We start from the raw sequence: 19197 nt of genomic DNA on the forward strand, positions 1-19197 counted from the left end.
ACCTATGAAGTCTGGTGGCCGGTGGCTGCTTGCTCCGCTGCCATTCAGTGACTAAAGGCAGAGCTGTGAAGTCTGGCGGCAAGTGGCTGCTTGCTCTGCTGCCATTCAGTGACTAAAGGCAGAGCTGCTAACAGCCACTGCTGCAACTAACAAACTCCACAAATCCATTCAGCAGACGCTGCTCCGCTGTGAGTGTTTTTGCTGATTAGTGAAACATCCTGGTGCAGACTATTTACTGGAGTTTGCCAGCCTGTCACTCATTCGGCATTTGAAGTTAATAACAAGCTCAGCCGTTCTTGGCTTTCAATGTCTGATAGTCCACCACTAACATTTTCGTCACGTCTTGTCTCGTCAACAGAATGAAGCATAGATTTCGTCTTAGTTTATATTGTCAAGATCTATCTTTAGCTCGTCATTGTCTCGTTTTTGACATGGAAAAATGGTTGTTGACGAAAAATTTTTGTAAAAGTTTTCATCAACAAGTACTGTCTGAGATGGTTGGTGGTTTCATCGGCTAAAAGCGTCCTTGCCTAAATTGTTTTTTTTTTATGCCATGCAATCTTATTCCTTGACCATAATACAACTCAACCACCAGCTGGTCAGTTGGAGATTCAGGTATGTTATCCCAGTAAGATGTACTATAAGCGGAGATGAAGAGAGAGCTACAGAGGTCCATGAGCTCACCTCTGTCTGACTCCACACCACCAGACTTTGTTCATTTTCAAACTTCAGTGACATCACTTGCGACAGTTTATCAGACCTCTACAGCCACAAAAAGGGTTTATACAACATTTTTCACATATGGTGTAATACTCCCCGACACCTGTAAACAGACTTTGATGTGTAAAATGGCCGGAGTCCTCTTCTAACACTTCATGACTCCTGGTAAATGCTGTACTTCAACACACCACAGAGACTACAGCTGATGGGTCAGTCAGTGAGTCATGTTGGGTGAATTTGCTAAATATGGTAAATTTAAAGGGACAATTCACCTCAAAATCAAAAATCAGGGGGTCAGCCACAGTTGCTCAATCATGGCAAAGTCAGCGATAGTTGTAAATTGTCAATAGTCATGAGAAGTAGGGATGTTGCAGTCGGGTTTTTCAAGTATCCTTGCACTTTGGCGACCTCAATGTCTGACCTTAGAGTCACTCACCGGTGTGCCCAAATGATTTTTCACATTCACACACTCTAATTTTCACTCACATATGCAGCCTTCTCGCAATGTAGAGCCTGGCTGTGTAAGAGGGGAGCAACACCAGCAGACTGACGAGGACAAAACAGTTAAGACAGAATCAGGCTTAAACCCAATCCTTTAGATCAACACCAGGACGTCTCTAATTAAAACCAATAATTAAGTCTCTGAGTCTGCTCAGCATCTTGGACACTTGGAAGCCCCAAAACTTTATGAAACAACACAAATTAAATTTGCTCCAACAGTTGACTTGTGGGCCATCCTCAGATTTATCCAAACTGAATCACTTCACTGTGTCTAATAAATCCACCCAGTTTCACAAAACACATAGCACCTTAAGAGTAGAACAAACATGATTATCATGGCTCACTTATAACTGTATTAAAATGATAAAACATAATGGCTTAGTTGTCACAGCTGCAATGGATTGCTCTCCCTAACAATGTTTGTCAGTCATAAAAACCTAGTAATTGCCTGCCGTCTCGTATATGGCTCCAGCTATGTAGTTGCCAAATCAATACAGAATGTGAACCACTGCAGATTGAGGTGGTTCCAGTGATCGGCTCACAGATTGTCCCCAAATTTCCCCAGACCCTCTGTTTATCTCAGCTGAAAACATAACCCACATAACAAATCAATATCCATCTCTGCTACCTGATTTGTTAAAACTATGGGTCAGGGCCCAAAATGAGCTGTGTGTCCTCTTCCTGGTGGGCACCAACAAGACATGACTGACAGCATTTTTTAATGACTTTGGATCTCAGCCTGTGAGTATTACATCTCCATGTTAGGCGGCTGGGACTGTTGAAGAACCCTTGAGATACATGTTTCATTCAGATTAGAAGTGCTTTTGCATGGCCTAGATAGATGCTCCCCAGAATACTGAAAACAGCTTATGCTCGGGGGTCTCATTTATACTTTCATCAAACTGTAGGGTATGAGTGAAAAGAGGGCACCGCCAGAGAGAAGAGATGTGATAGGATAAATAGCTAGAAAGAGATCAAGATAAAGAAGTCATTTTGCACTGCACCGTATGAGGCGTATAGTAAAATATAGAGGTGGTACGAGAACTCAGTTGCTAGAATAAATGTTAGCATTGCACGTCTCTGCAAACCACTGATCTGTTACATTTGTACGTTATAAAATAATATGTTGAAACTTTAAGTGTCCTTACATTTCAATAATGCTGTGGTTAACATGGTTACATTTAGGGACAAAAAACACTTGGTTGCAGCCCCTTCTCATGTCACTATCCCTGCAGGAAATGCAAGAATGTCTTGGTAAAAACAAATTGAGTATAGCTTAAGTTCAGACAGGATATGATGTCAAGATCAGCTCACATCCCAGCTACATCAGCTGAGCTCAAATAGCCCAATCAACTGATGGAGCAGCTGATTGATGGAAGGGAGTCAGCTGATAGATCACATGATTCCTTTCTATGCAACCACTTGGTGAATCTCATTCAGGGCACCCTATTTAAACTGCTCTGGCCTGCCTACTGTTGCTGCTTCCTCTGCAAGCTGCTTTGCAACCTTCCTCCACCCAGCTCCTCCTTTTCATGCTGTGTCTCACTTATCAGTGTCATTTCTGTTTGACATTGATGCTGTTCTGTTCTGTTCCTGGGTGGTCTTTGCTTTGCTCTCTCTGCTGCAGGCTTTCTATGTAAGCGCAAAGAAGGAAGGGCAGGGAGGTTTGCTCTCTCTGCCTTAAGGCTTTACACATAGGCGCGTGGAAGGGCAGAGAGGTTTGCCATTTCCGCTGTAGGCTTTCCATGAGGCACTCAGAGGGGTGGAGAGGTGTGCTCTCCCTGCCTTAAGGCTTTCCATGCAGGCGTGTGGAACAGGCTTTCTGCATAGGCCTGAGGAGAGGCAGAGAGGCCCTAGAACAGAGCCATATCACCAAATATAATACTGCAAATGGAAGTTATGTTTTCTTTAACTTCTTCGACTTTTTGACTAAAGTGTTCCTTACTAAACAGCTTTTTATGGCACTGTTCCAGCAAGAAAAACAGCCATGTCTCAGTTAAAAAACATGTAAATACGACACACTTCTCCCCTATTGGTTGTGGCTGATTTCGCCTCCTCTGGCTGTGTCAAGCTTAACGAGTAACACATCAGTCTGGCCACTAAAGGTAGAGACAGCAAACAGGCTCGATTTGTTACTGTTATGTAATTACTTAATTTCAGTTGTCCTCTTACACATAAAAAAAACCCATGGCTGGAAGGTGTTACTAAGTAAACTACAAGCTTCAAGTCAACACAGTCCTGAAGTTGTAGCCCCAAATATGTCATTACATGTACTTCTAAAACTGTAATGCAAAATGTATGCTAACAGATTAATAGCAGTAGTAGTAACATTAGACTTAGTAGTAAAAGTGCCACTTTAACTACTGTTGAGAGACCATTACAGTTACTGTGTCGGTTGTTTGATTAACAGCAGTAACATTAGGCTGCTGCTTGCCAACCATTCATTTAATTTATTGAGCATTTGATGTGCAAGTTAGTGTTTGTATGTACACATGCATGGGTTTGTGATTGTGTGCATGGCACAAGTAGAAACCCATAAGCATGGCCTTGAAATGGATAGTGCATATGAAATAGGGAGATTTTAAAAAGAAGGAAATGCCTCGGTTGGTAGATAGAGATTTAGGATGGAAAATAATGGAAGAAAGAGAGGCCCCAGCTACAGTAGCAACCACGACTGAAAAATCTCCAGCCCCTCAATCGGTTTTCATCAATAATGCCATCTGAATTGTTTTAATAAAACACTGGCTTTCACTCTCTCTGGCGGCTTACATTTTTCCAGCCTTTATCTATAATTTATTTATTTATTGTTGTAAACGTAAACAGATTTTGTGGGCTGTTGTTTAGACCCGAGGTTCTTTGGCTTTTCAGTCGATGATCCAGTTTGAGTGGAGTTAATCTCTCCCTTCTCTCCCCACTGAAACTCAGCACTCTCGCCAAGTAGGAACACAAACTAAATCCCTGTGGTTTCCTACCCAGAAAATCAGGGTGAGTAAAGCCAAACATCACTCATGTCATGTGGGGGTAACACTGGGAAACTGGGAGTCACTGGGCTTCTTCCAACCTGATAATTAAGGCTCTGTTTACATGTATACAGACATTTTTTAAAACCAAATCTCTTTCTGTTTTAAAAACTGTCCACTCGACAGCTGTTACAAAATATCTCTGTCCACACTAAAATGTAAATACATGCATTGCAAAAAGATTTTAAAGTTTACAGCCTACCTTTTGCAAAACACCTACTACAGATCACATCACCACAGGGTGTCTACATGTCCCTAAAATGTCTTAAGATGTCTTAAATTTTCTTATTTTTAAGGCCTTAAAAAGTCTTAAATTGTCTAAATTTTAGATTCCATGGGTCTTAAATTTTTTCGGTCACAGTACTGCATAAATTTCTCCAGCCTGACGGACCCAATGACGGTTTACAATCATTGGACAGACCGAAAAATTGCAATAATATATAGTATTTATGACAGCGATGAGATTTTGTTTTCTTATTACATTAAACACATTAAACTTAAACTCAATCAGTTGTTATCATTTTTTGGTTGTATTAAAAAGGTCTTTAAAAAGTATTAAAATTACCTTAGTTATATCTGTAGACACCCTGCACCACTGATGCCTTTTCAATATAACAAAATTCAACAAAAGAGCCGACTCAAAGATTCAAGTCATGCCCTGGACATGTGAAAGGTTTCCTTGCACACCTCATTGACAACAGTCCCACTCTCGAAATTGTCCCACCATCTGTTGGTTCGACTGAGCCTGATCCAAAACTGTCCTTTCTGGTGGATTTGAAATGGTGGTCCTTGAGGTGGACTAAATAACACTGGGCTCAGCAGATGCATCTGGTCGTCTGTGAAGTGGTGCAGCAATGCTAAGTTTAAATGTGAAGTAGTCATTAGACCAAGCAGTGGAAACAAAAGGTAAAAGCCGGTAGTCGGCCATTGTTGTTACTGTTTCTGCAGGGTGCTCATTACACAAAGCAACAATGGGCATGTCCAAAATCTGCACTTTAGGAGGCGTTTTGAAAAGTCTCTGTTTTATTGACCTATAATTCTGTTTGTGTGTGGAAGAGAGCAAAACCTTGAGGACAATATGTGTTTTTAGAACTATCTGTATACACATAGACACAGCCTGAGAAGTGTTAGTCGTGACCAATTTGACACAACCTGGACAAAGACTGGAATTTTTCTATCAAGTTACGAGACATTCCTCCTGCCTAATGTGACATTTTCATCCCAATGATGTTCTCTCAGCCACTGTTATTTTCATGTGGGCCAGCGTCACTTTATTGGATAGGGCAGGAGTCACTAATCACCTGAAACTAACAATCGCAGTAAAATGTCATTGGCGTGGGATGTGGGTCCATGTCATTGGTTCGACATCCCATTAGTCCGACTGTCCGCGGTGCTGAACGGCTCGTGGCGGGCGTATGCTGTGCCGCGACCGGCTTGAGACGGAGCAGGCTCACGGCTTATGTGTTTGCCACTTTCTTTTTCATTTTAACCCACACCATGATCTTTTCCTGACCCTAACCAAGTGGTTTTTGTGCCTAAACCTAACCAGACCTTAACCACAGGGCACCATGATGATTTTGGAACGGACTTAGGAACAATGAGTTTAATATGGTCGGAACAATGGGATGTCGAACCAATGGGCTGTCGAACCAATGGGCAGTTCCCGTGGGACGTAAACGACAAACTGTAATCTTAAAATGGATGAAGTTATTAATAAAATATTATCTGTTTTATCCCAGTTCTGATCACGTAGGTGTCTCATGTTATTTTGAGCTGCAGTGATGGAATCAGAGTGTAAGAAGCATTCTCTGTGTTTGTCAGAAGCTCTGTTTTAAAACCAGTGGAAATAGAGCACTGGAACAATTAAATTATTCTACTGACCTCTAACAATATATAGGCTACTTGTTTTTTACCTGAGACTCCAGACTTTTGTCCATGGATGTTTTTTCTTCAGTGATTCCATTGGTCAGATCCGATACTAAGTTACCACGGTGATTTATCCCGGTAAAAAGAGAACCAGCTTCGTAGTACTGAAAATCCTGAAGTTACCTCGCTAACTTCAAATCCTGCTTTGTAGTACAGGCCTCAGGTCTACAGAGTCCATCATGTTGTTCTACAGTAGCCCAGAATGGCCACTAGATAGGGCCATTTGTTGTTTTGCATCCTACATGTTTGGGAGTGTTTTCAGTGTTGCAACCTCACCACTAGAGGCCACTAAATCCTTCACACTAGACCTTTAAATTCAAGGGGTGATCCCAAAGTTTTCTAAGATACTTGGAAAATGCATAATGGTCTTCAATTAGTCTAGAATATTCGCAACACAGTGCCATGAAAATTGAACTCAATCTAAACATATAGCTCCGCTGACAGTGTTCAACAAGCTGATAAGGTATATATGGTATATATTCCACAATGATACAGTGTTCAGCTTCATTATCTTTCTAACTTTGAAGCTACTTAGAGGTAAAAAGGTTCGGTTGTACTTTAAGGTGGGTTTGATATAATAATGTGAATATCAAATAAAATGTATTAGGAGTTTTGTGCTTGACCTCTTTGGAAAAGGTGCGAGATATTTTTCGTTAGCCATGAGATGAATGTTAATCGGTCTCAGGGTACATCTGCTCAATTAATTTATAGCATTTTTTGTTCTCTTTGCTTTTATCAATGCAAATTTGGAGTGGTGTAATATATAACCCAGAGAAATTGCTCTCACAAAGTATCCTGTGCCATCATCTCCACAAAGTCCTGTTCCCTGCCAGTGGAGCGTTTTATTTTGAAGTCATTATTGAGAGTCCCAGCTCCCTTGAATCTCGTTCCTGTGGGAAGGTGGTGTCCAGGATCAAAATACTTGACTGAATTGTCTAAGATAATTGGTATAGCAGATGTCAGTTCTGTTTCCAGTCGGGTCTTAGTTCAATTTGCAGTTAGTATGTTCTTATCTCTCAATTATGTAAGGCAGTCAATTTGCCAGAGGGGCTTAAAACTGTAGTTCTGTGAACATGACAACTGTAAACCAGGTGATCAAATATTTTAAGGAAGAAAAACTGACTCAAGGACACAAGCTGTTTACCGGCTGGAAATGAACAGCTCTGTCATTCGTAGATCATTACGGTGACAGGCTGTTTTTGGACTAAGTGTTAGGTTGATTAAAAAATGTCAGTGAATCCAGCTTACTGAACAGCTAGAGATATTTATCAGAGGGGAAATAAACACTGTGTAATTAAGACTTAATTTTACAAAGTGAAGCAATCTACTGTCAGATATTGCTACAAATACATTTTCTCTTGGTGTCATGGTCTTGTAAATTAGAAATTCAATGTAATTCCCTTTTCTTCTTTGCCTTAATTTACTTTTAATCCTTTCCCCACTTATTTTATGAAAATCTTTATTCCTTTATTTCCGTCATTTTCATCAAGTTTCCTGACCTGTTAAGGAATTTCTGAATCCACTTTTCATCCACAGTTGGTTTAATTCACCTTGCTCAATAGCTGTACTCAATAGTCATCTGCATAATCACTCTACTAAGTACTGAATGTAGTTCTGGATAGGGCTATAACCAACAATTATTTTCATTGCTTATTAATCTGTTGATTATTTGCTTGATTATTTGATTAGTTGTTTGGTCAAAAAATGTCAGAAAATGGTGGAAAAATATTGATAAGTGGTTGCACAAAGCTCTCAAGCAAGTCCAATTAAGGTGTACTTGAAAAATTTGGTTGCACAAAACATGCTTAAGTTTTCTCCTGAAGGTTTCAGGTAAAATGTTTGCTTAATGATTTAAGGTTTTCTCCTTAACGTGGTCTTATTCTTAAGGAAATGCTTAAAGTTCCCTAAAGAACTTAGGTTCTTTCTTAAGAACCTTAGTGATAAAAGTAAGGACAAAAAACAAAGTCTCTGACTCCATCTTAATCGCAACATGGTTCAGTTTATGGAGATTAATGAGAAAAATTAAAGCATCCCGCGAAGAGTGTTAATGACCGGGAGAGCCCGATGGACACACTTAATGATGAGCAGCTGATATCCCACTTAGAAGTCAATTCATGATTGTGACCATCTAAGGTTGGATTACTCAACTTTCCAAAGCTGCATTCTTTCAGCCTCTTTACAATTAATGATTGCGCTGTGGTTTTAAGCAACGGGATTCAGGATATCGTCCTCAAATATCTTGTTTTGTCCACAACCCAAAGATATTCAGTTTACTGTTATGGTAGAGGAAAGAAAGCAGAAAATAATTACATTTAAAAAACTGGAATCAGACAATTTTGCTTTTTTTCTTTAAAAAAAATTTATTTTGATTATTCTGCCCAACATCAGTATCACCCTGTATTCACTTTGTTGACTGCCATGAACCTATTAGCAAATGAGATGACATTTACAGATGGCAGTGGCTGACGTTTTTTCTGTTGTGTCATATCAGTTTTGCACGAGCTAAAGAGCAGGGCTTAAGACCAACAGCGCAAATAGAAAGTGTGTCTGGGACAAACAGAGATCCTCCCAGGGACACCTTCAGGATGAAGGACGCTGTAAACTCACTATTGATATGTTAGAGGAAGCACCATGTTGTTTCCCCGATAATGCTACAGTGTGAACAACAGATCCTGCCTAAAATTCGCAGGAGGGATGCTGGTTAACGTTAAGCTCAGTTCAGACCAATGATTCGGGACAAGACAAAATAGTTTTAGATTGTTGTGGAGAAAAGTTGCAGTGGTGTGAACTGGCTGGTCTGAGCTCGACTCAAGCCGGCTGATGGTCACCTGCAACTCAGCTGGTCAAATCGCTGGGGGCTGGTTTTAGAACGTAAGGCACGTCATCTGTTTCAACAGCCAGTCAGCTTGTAGTGAAATCCGTTGGTCAAGTCACAATGACTGCAGATGGCGTGTTTGCTTGCTGCGGCAGGTGCTCGATCCCCGCTGAGCTCTCTGTTTCTGTCCTCACAGTGTGCTGGTGTCGGTTTTTTACTGTTTGATAAAAATGTAACTGTAGCCAGTATCTCACTATCACTATCCTCATTCATATTTTAAGAAGCTCCAAATTATATTCAGCCACAAAATAAGCCTGAAAAGCTGGGAATAAGAGTGGAAGTACAGGAAGTTGTTGCATAGAGGTGATACACCATCTTATCAAGTTGCATTGGTGTGAACCGGCAGGTTTCTAGAAGGTTGCTGAACGGCGCATTGCAAGAAGTTGACTGTTTCAACTCGTCTTATCATGAGTCTTTGGTCTGAAATGGGCTTAACAGCGACAATAGAAAACGTGTTTGGGTTGAACGAAGATCCTCCTTGGGACACCTTCAAGATTAAGAACACTGTAAACTCACTTTCAGTATGTCAGAGGATGCACAATATTATTTCCCCATGCTAAATTGTAAACAACAAATTCTGTTTGAACCAGGCAGGAGGAAAGCTAGCTAACGTTAGCTGTTAGCAGTCGGTGGCAGTTATTTTTTTAATAATGGAGATTTCATTGTTTACCTGGCACAATATGGTGAATAGATAAAAACAAAAACAAAAACCACTACAGCAACAAAAAAACACTGGTTTTGGCTATCGTCCATTGTCCATCAGCCATCAGCCATATTGTTATTTTAAAGTTAAACTGATTAATTGATTATCAGATTAGTTAGTGATTAATTTAACAATTGACAACAAATCAGTTAATTCACCAATCATTGCAGCTCTGTTTCTGGACATGTGCAAAACCCCTCAATATTACTAATTCTTATAGGATAGTAAAGGTTATGTGTTCTCGTGCTCGGCTCGTCTTAAAGTAACAGCTGAGATTCTGAGGGAATAATGCTGCCCTAACAAGATGCCCTAACAAGACAGTGTTACTCTATACAGACATACTTTTATTTAAATGAATGAAAAGAAAGATAAATGTTTTCTCTGGGTGAAACAGCACCAGCCTCTACATGAATGAATTATTGAAACGGCAGGATAAGTTTGTCAAAGTGCACAATAGAAACGTTAAGCCTTGCAAAAGGACGTTTGTGAAAGCCCAGCAGCAGAGCACTGTCTACTCTCTTTGCCACTCAAACCGTTGTTGACTCCACGCTATTATCGATTAGTTAAACATAGCATGAAGTGCAAAGAAACAAACACTCTTAAGTTAAATAATAGACCATTCACCCTCCCTGACACTGCTTTTTTACCCACTATCCTCTTGTGCTGCCCTCCAGCGCTTCTCTTCCTCCTGTTCTCCTCTCATCCCTCTCCAACATTTCTCTGCTGCTATTCCTCTTTTATCTGCCTCCCTCTTACAGGCCGTTTCTCTATCTGTCTTTGTAATCTCTCTGCCTGTCCTATACGCCTTAACCCATTCCTTCTTCTTATTCTCTCTCTCTTTAGGTCATCCATTACTACGGTCTATATCGAAGTTTTGCCTCCAAACAACCAGAGCCCTCCACGTTTCCCCCGGCAACAATACAACCTGGAGATCAGTGAAGCAATGAGGACTGGAGCTACACTGCTTAATCTGCAGGTACACTCACATACACACACACACACACCCACGTCTTATACACTCACAGGCCACTTTATCAGGTACACCTTGCTAGTACTGGGTTGGAACTGTCTTAATTCTTGGTGTCATAGATTCAACAAGGTGCTGGAAACATTCCTCAGAGATTTTTGGCCATATTGACATGATAGCATCACACACTTGCTTCACATTTGTCGACTGCGCATCCATGATGTGAATCTCCCGTTCCACCACATCCCAAAGGTGCTCTATTGGATTGAGATCTGGTGACTGTGGAGGCCATTGGAGTACAGTGAACTCAAATGACAACTCAAACTGAAATGACACCAAAACATTCGGAAGTATGGCTATACTACACATCTCTGGCGTCTGGTGGCATTTTACATTACTGAAAGCTTCCATTCACATGATGGGTATTGATTAGAATGGATTAGAAAAAAAGAGAGGCTTCAAATTATGTTTTCTATTCAAAACAGTATCATTTTAAGGGTACTGGTATTGTATTTTTTTTAAACAATACCCAGCTTTAGACCTACAACCAACACAACCTGATGTAGATCTGAGCTACAGAGAAATGTTAACAGACTAACGTGTGCAGAAATGAGCTGTGACAATGTCACATCAGTATGTCTGTAAACGAGTATTCCTGTTTTGCTGTTGGAAATTTGAAAATAGTACTTCAGCAGAGAGTTCTACATCAGTTGCAGCCATTTTGGTTGTTCTTGAAGATCCCTCAGTAGCGCTCCTCTTTACTAAGCTAGGTTTATGCTCGCCATTGTTCCTGGCATGGGGGTGCGCAAGGCAATAATGGCATCAACAAGTATTTGGCATTTATCATCTGAAACATGTCCCACATTAGATAAATAGTTGTGACTGGTCTGAAATCTGTCTGAACCAAAGGGGGACCAGACACATCTGCCCGAGCAAATAAAACACAAGCTTACAGATTTGTCTGGTTCCCAGGCTATTCTTCTCACATTTGGAGCAGCAGAAATGGGATGTTTCAGACATTTATCCATTACGTTTTGCAAACTGTTTCAATCACTTTTGTCATTTCTTTTAGCTGTAACAGTCGTTTATCCATCACTTTTACAGTAGCCAACTATTTCAGCCGTCAGTTGATAAGTTTTAGCTCACTACTTGAGTTGGTCAGTCATTACATTAGCTGACAGTTTCAGCTTCTCAATGTCTCGCAAGTTTTCACACACTGTTGAAGATGTATTTCACTGCTGGAAAAGTGGTATTTTCATAAAACTGGGCTGTCTATGCAGGAGAAAGACGCATATGCTTTTGTAGGTGGTGAAAACAGAGAAAAGGAGCTGTGCTCAAGAGGTAGAAAACCTACAACTACAAGAATGCACTGCCACATACCGTAACAGTAAACACTCCCACTGGTGTAAGCTTGGCCATTTTTCCACAGGAAACAAAATCGCAGCTGGGTGGTAACAAATAATCTCAAATTACAGTTAAACAGTAAGCTTAATTATGCTTTTCAAAACATTTGGGGTGAAATAGGCAAAGCTGCAACAGAATCCTGTTTCACATTGAATAAACACCGTTTAGTAGAGGGCTGCATTGGGATTGGGTCCCACGGGACCCAAATCTTGCGGGAGCGGGCAGTTTGAACTTTGCTGCGGGCGGGTACGGTCGGCTAAAAAAAAAACACTGCAGGATCAGGATGTAGCCTATAGTGACAGGATGGAGTTAACAAATGATGTGGAAAAGAAGCTCAAACAAGGTCTGAAGGCGCATTGAGCCCTCTACTTCCCAGCGCTCTCAAAGCTGGCGTGTTTCATCACTAGTATCCCCACATCCAGTGCGCCTTCAGAGCAGGCCTTTAGTGTCTGTGGACGCATCTTGGAAGAGAGATGCATGGGATTGGGACCGCAGTCGGTCAGCAACATTCTCTTCCTCCACAGCAATATTATGGCCAAGTGATTCATTTGTTAAATTCATTCATTTCATTTGTTAACTTTGTTTATTTTATGATTTTTATTAGCGTTATTTGAGCCACTCACAGCCTACTCTCGTTGCTATTTGTTAATTACATAAAGAGGCGTGATGATGCAGGTGTTACTGAGCATAGGCTTTATCTTTATCTCATTAATGTTTCTTATTCAGGTCTCTCTTAGAAAAGAGACCTTAACCTCAATCACTGCATGATTATATAAAGGTAGAAAAATAAGTAAAATACAGAGGAGGAGAATAGAATATGAAACAGCCTTTATTTCATTAAAAACTAAATGAAAACAACGAAATAGGAGCGCTATTCCTGACCAGTGAGTCAAAAGACATGCAGGCCAGGGAAATGAAACAAACAACCCCATGAATCTCTTTATTAATAGCCTATAAAATGACGTGTTTTCTCCTGCAGGACAGGAGAAGACACAAAATCAATGCATCTCTATTATTGTGCGGGCATAAATTCTCAGAATTTTGCGGGAGCAGGCGGGAGTGGACATACACATTGCGGGAGCGGGCGGGAGTGTAACACACACATTGCCATTGCGGGCGGTAATGGTCAGAAATTCAGCAGGAGTGGGCAGGAGTGGGATGAAGAAAACAGTCCCGCGCAGGGCTCTACCGCTTAGTTCAACTGTCTGATCTCAGTTTCTTCAGCCATGGTTTTTACAGTACAGGACTCAGTTTTGTGCCCATTTCTTTGTCAAAAATTCTCATGTTACAGCCAAACAGTGCACTAAAGTGTGTTCCTGAAGACATTTTAGGAGAGAAATAGGCAATACAGTAACAGAATATTGGTTTGTTTGATCAACACTACCTAGTTTTACTGTTTGATCTGAGTGTGATCTGAGTTTGAGAGAAAGAGAGGGGTGAGCCTCTCTTAGGATCTACTTCTATACTCTTCTACTACTTCTATACAAACCCAGGCTCCGTACATGTGAGCTCCAGGTAGAGACAGTGCTGATACTACCTTTCCTAGCAAATTCACCATAGGATCTGCTTCTATACTCTTGTGTCCGTGGTGGTGGGTATACAAAAATGTAGAAGTACAGTCTGTAGTTCAAGCAACAGCCCTAGAGCCAGTAAATATCCGCTAGATGATGTATGCTCCTGAGTTGGGAGGTGAGCACGGAGATTAGGGAGCTGGTAAGATCGGGGGGAAGGTTATCATAGTTGATTTGCACATACTGTCCAAATTGTTATTATACAAAGCTGGTTGTTCAAATAAACACATGAAATTTGTGCTCTAGATAAAGGATCAGCACTCAGTGAATAACCTCCTAAGCCCTATGATAAGCTATTATGGCAAGGCTTAACTATACAGACCAGTGAGCAGTGATAACTAACACGACTTTGGGGTCATCAGGTGGGAACCTCCTTTCACCAGTGTTTCATCTAGTTGGTCCCACGACACCTCCAGGAGGCTAGACAGTGATCTCTGGCGTCCCAGACACACTTCCCTAATGCCAGCTCTCACTGCTCCCCGCACCAACCCAACAACCTCCTTTACCTTACTTACACATGGCTTTCTCAGCCCAAACAGCACCGCGACCTTCAACAAACCCAGGCTCCATTTATGCGAGCTCCAGGTACTGACCGCGCTGATACTACCTTTCCTGGCACATTCACCGTAGGATCTGCTTCTATACTCTTTGTGTCCGTGGTGGCGGGCATACGAAAATGTAGAAGTAGAATCTGTAGTTCAAGCAACAGCCCTAGAGCCAGTAAATATCCGCTAGATGGCGTATTTCTTTGAGTTGGGAGGTGAGCGCGGAGATCAGGGAGCTGGTAAGATGGAGGGAAGGTTATCATAGTTGATTTGCACATACTCTCCAAATTGTTATGATATAGAGGTCGTTGAAAGTTGGCAAAGTGTTTGATTTATTGTAACCACAGTGTTTAGGGGTTACAGCTGACTCAATCTGAGGATTTTTTTTTTCAAATCTTAAATATCTTTAATAGATCAAATTGTAACTGTTCTTCTAATGGAGTTATTCCACATTCTTTACACGTACTTCCTGGCAACTGTAACTCCAGTTTAGCTGGAAATTACTGCTGTGTTTAGGGGTAGAATTTAATGTTTTAAATAAGAGTACTGTATGTCTGTGTTTACTTCTTAAGGCAGTGGATCGGGAGAGAGACCCCATCACCTACAAAATCCACAGCGGAGACCCCCATGGACATTTTGCGCTACAGCAGAAGTAAGTACACACACATACAGCAACACACTCACACAAATAGTATTTTATCATTTTGGATCAAAACTGTGGAGCTTGTTGAAGTTAATATTTTCATTGAGTATCTTGATGTGTATATGTCCCATCTGAGTTTGTCCATACTGTACAACATGGCAGTATGCAGTTATCGTCTGTGTGGGTGGGTGTGTGTCGGTTGGAAGCAGCCTTAATTATATCATTCAGGGCTCGGGCTCTGCCGAGGGCTTCACATAAACACCCCCATACCCCCCCCCCCCACACACACACACACACACACACACCCACACCCCCCCCACACACACACAGACTCTGAGGGCTTTTGTTGTATTTATTCATTTATTGCTCATTAAAAATGCATTTCTTATGCTGGGGAAAGATCCTATCTACATTTCTAGAGGGAGGAGGTGAGAGAGAAACAAAAGAGAGTAGGGTGAAAGACTGCAGGAGGAGAGGTGGAATTATAAAGATGGGAAAGAAAGGAGGGAGAGGAGGAGAAAGAGAGATAAGAGGGCAGGGCAGGGAGAGAGTAAAAGATCGACAGAGTGTTAGAAAGAGCTGCGAAGGGAGCGATGAACAAGAGTGACGGACAAAAGCGGATTTAAAACGAAAGGAGAGGACTAAGTGAAGGAGTCCCCTGCACAGTCATTCACAACAGGAAAGACTGAAATGAATTAAAGAGCTTTAATTTCTGCATTCTAGGAGTATCTGTTCTGTCGGACACTGTGAAATCTTCCAACATGTGCCAAAATGTTGGGGTGCCTCAGCTGTGTTTTGTGCATTATGGCACTACAAGGACAAGCCAAGTTGTTCCTTTTCCACCGCACAAGTGCAACATGCCGTGCCGCTTCATATTGGCACAGGATGGAGTGATTTTTCAGTGCCTTTGTGCAGAATTTGGCTCAGTTAAATACTCACCAAAGCGCATCTGGAGAGCACCCGAACCATTTTGATATTTGCCCATTTCGCAAGGTGGCTGCCACCGAAGGAACACACATTAACGGCCAAGAGATTCGGATTAGTTTAAGACAGAAATAAAAGGGGCCAGCATCAGCATGGGATGCCAGTGATGAGCTTTGAGGAGGTTTATCAGCTTCCTTTATAAATAAATTTGAATTCTCCTGGGTTCATCCTGAACATTTGGATTTATCGTAGGTCTTCCACACATGTCGCAGCAGATGTTTGATTTGAGAGCAGTGGGCATGTGAAGAAAATGTGTCAAAATGTGTGGTGTAAATTTAAGAAATAAGACGTGTGTGTGTGTGTGTGTGTGTGTGTGTGTGTGTGTGTGTGTGTGTGTGTGTACAGTACATGTGCCCACTCAGACTTTGCTTTTTATGAATCATCCCTAAAAACACATGAAACGTTTTTTTACTTTGTTAGAAATAAAAAAAAACAGCTTCACATCTTTCCCTCTGTAGACCACTTAACATCCCCACACACGCCCATACATAATCGCAGACATGCACACACACTTTCAAGCACACACACACACACACACACACACACACACACACACACATACCACACACACACACACACTGTCAGTATGTGGAGAAAATGTGCATTTCAGATGGTTTCTAATTCATGAAAGTAGTTTAAATTAAAAACACTTCAATCATTATGTAAATCTTCTCTTGGAAAATAAAATGTGTAATCAATCACGGCCGACATCAAAGGCTTCTGCTGGTTTTGATTGGTCAGAAGTCTCAGACAGTCTGCACTGACACTGTTGATCTTCCAGAGAAGACTCTAACTTATGCGTTAATCATTTGCCCTTAAATCTGACTTTTATCTCTTTGCCTCTGTTTGGACATTTTTGATTGCTGAATTGTGCTCAATGAGTAAGTTGAGATTATATGACCAGTGAACCATACTAATATTTCCCACTTTGTGCTTTATAAAAACATGACTCAAGGAGCTGCTTACTGTTTCTTCCCCTTCTATTTGTTTTTGTTTATCAGTTATATAATCACTTGGGGTGTAAATCACAAGTTTCATCATATTACTCTTCTTTGGACGGTGACACTTTATTTGCTGACATCACAAAGCAGCTACGTTCCTGTAGCAAAAGCAACAATTTGAATAAGAGTCAAAAATACTTTATTGATCCCCGAGGGAAAAGTTGTGATTTGTTACAGTTGCTCCAATGTAAAGGAGTAAGACAACAACTATGAAATATAAGTATGTGAATATAAAGCAATAAAATAAAATGAAATAGAAATGAAAATCCATTCATCCATTTTCGTAACCGCTTATCCTCTTGAGAGTCGGGGGGAGGGGGGTGCTGGAGCCTATCCCGGCTGACACTGGGCGAGAGGCAGGGTACACCCTGGACAGGTCACCAGACTATCACAGGGCTGACACATAGAGACAGACAGCTATTCACACTCACGTTCACACCTACGGAAAATTTAGAGACACCAATTAACCTGCATGTCTTTGGACTGTGGGAGGAAGCTGGAGTACCCAGAGAAAACCCACGCTGACACATGGAGAACTTGCAAACTCCGCACAGAAGGGCTCCCTCCTGGGATTGAACCAGGAACCCTCTTGTTGTGAGGCGACAGTGCTAACCACCACACCACTGTGCCGCCAGAAATCAAAATGTTCATTAAAATAAAAAATAAAAATAGAACGTGCATTATGCTTCAGTGTTTAACACTAGTATTTGAGACAAGTTAGTGAAGTTAGATGCCTGGCCAGGTTCATTGTGTTTCCTGGTTATTTAATCTTGTAACAGCATTGTGTACGTGTGGCATGTGCTTTGTCTGTTGACCCGTCCTTTGCCGGAAAGCCAAAATATTCCCACACTGCTGATTTACACCCAAAAGGGAGTAAACATCCTCATCGTCTTTCTCTTGGCTGCTTGCTTTTATCTGTCTTGTGCTGTTTGATGGTGACGGAGATATTCAAAAATAAAGGTGTATTTAAAGATGATATGTATAGTGGCCCTTTCGACCTACCAAAGTTCCAAGGCCACTTAGTGAGGTTTCTTGGTTTGGTGTTTCTGTTCCTTTCCTGGAGATCGACAGTAGTCACGAAGTAGGGAAAAAGTTTAACGAGGTCGGGGAGCCCTTCTGTGTAGAGTTTGCATGTTCTTCCCATGTCAGCGTGGGTTTTCTTTGGGTATTCCAGCTTCCTCCCACAGTCCAAAGACATGCAGGTTAATTGATGACTCTAAATTGTCCGTAGGTGTGAATGTGAGTGTGAATGGTTGTCTGTCTCTATGTGTCAGCCCTGTGATAGTCTGGTGACCTGTCCAGGGTGTACCCTGCCTCTCACCCTCTGCAATCTTTGGTATTGGATACACTTCAGGTCTCCCAGTACATATCAGTATTACATATGCACCAATAAACTCATATGTTGATGTTGTGAGACCTTTTCTATAATCACCATTGGCTAGTAAAATATAATAAAGTCTCTTTTTAATAAGTAATTGATCAGTGTTCAGATTCAAAGATCTTACGGAAGTTTTTAAGTATTTAGCACACACACTCCTTAATTTGGTGAAAAGGCTGTTACCTAAGAATAGTGGGGTTTTTATGACACATCACTGTCTGAGCCATTATAGCAACAGCACCCTGGAGGGCGTTCCCTCATATCATTGTGGGTGAGCTGGTAGGTATGAGGCGTCATCTGCATCAGCAAAGTGCCCATAATCACAGCAGAAATACACTTCTGGGTGTAAAAGCTTTCACGCAGTGGTTATCAGTGCTCGCAACTGTCTGAAAAGTTTTCTCCAAAGTGGTGTATTTAAAGAGGGATAAGCATTTTAAGAAAACAAGACAGTTATCCAAATGTTTCCCAGAGTTAGCATAGAAAGTAGTCACGAATTGCTGTCAGGATCAGCGTGAGAATGATGGTTTGCAAACAGCAACTTATGAACTGAAACTTCTTGGGTATGAAAACCAACACATGCTACACCACAGTACCCAGTTCTGCTGTGTTTTTTATTTGTCTGTTGTGATCCATTTTTAAGCCCATGCCTAAAGTGTTAACAGGACTCTGTGTGCTCTTTCTCCAGTTCAGGGTATTTGGTCCTGGACAAGCCTCTGGACAGGGAGTCTCTGGATTATTATACCCTGGTGGTCACAGCTTCAGACGGACACCCAGATGGGGTAAGAGACTGAGCTGCACCGCGCAGATATTAACTGGTTGTCTTTACTTGAGTTGTTTCACATTCCCAGCGGAATTAAACTGAGTGGCTGCCAGGAGGGAAACTAAATCCTTCACAGTGAAAAGCCACAAACAACAGCTGTGGTGTTGTGTGGAAAGAAGGATATCACAGGCAATTTTCT

The 19197-nt window shown here is 41.3% G+C and overlaps 1 protein-coding gene across 1 annotated transcript in view; it reads left to right on the forward strand.

Moving 5' to 3' along the window:
- LOC125881273 (protocadherin-15-like) overlaps positions 1–19197 on the forward strand; it is a 363072-nt gene that overhangs the window by 168004 nt on the left and 175871 nt on the right. The window contains exons 17-19 of the mRNA XM_049564361.1: positions 10589–10721; positions 14805–14884; positions 18924–19017. Coding sequence (XP_049420318.1) covers positions 10589–10721; positions 14805–14884; positions 18924–19017 — 307 coding nt within the window. The remainder of the gene's footprint in view (positions 1–10588; positions 10722–14804; positions 14885–18923; positions 19018–19197) is intronic.

Source organism: Epinephelus fuscoguttatus, linkage group LG20 (assembly GCF_011397635.1).
Source record: "Epinephelus fuscoguttatus linkage group LG20, E.fuscoguttatus.final_Chr_v1".
Lineage (NCBI taxonomy): Eukaryota > Metazoa > Chordata > Actinopteri > Perciformes > Serranidae > Epinephelus > Epinephelus fuscoguttatus.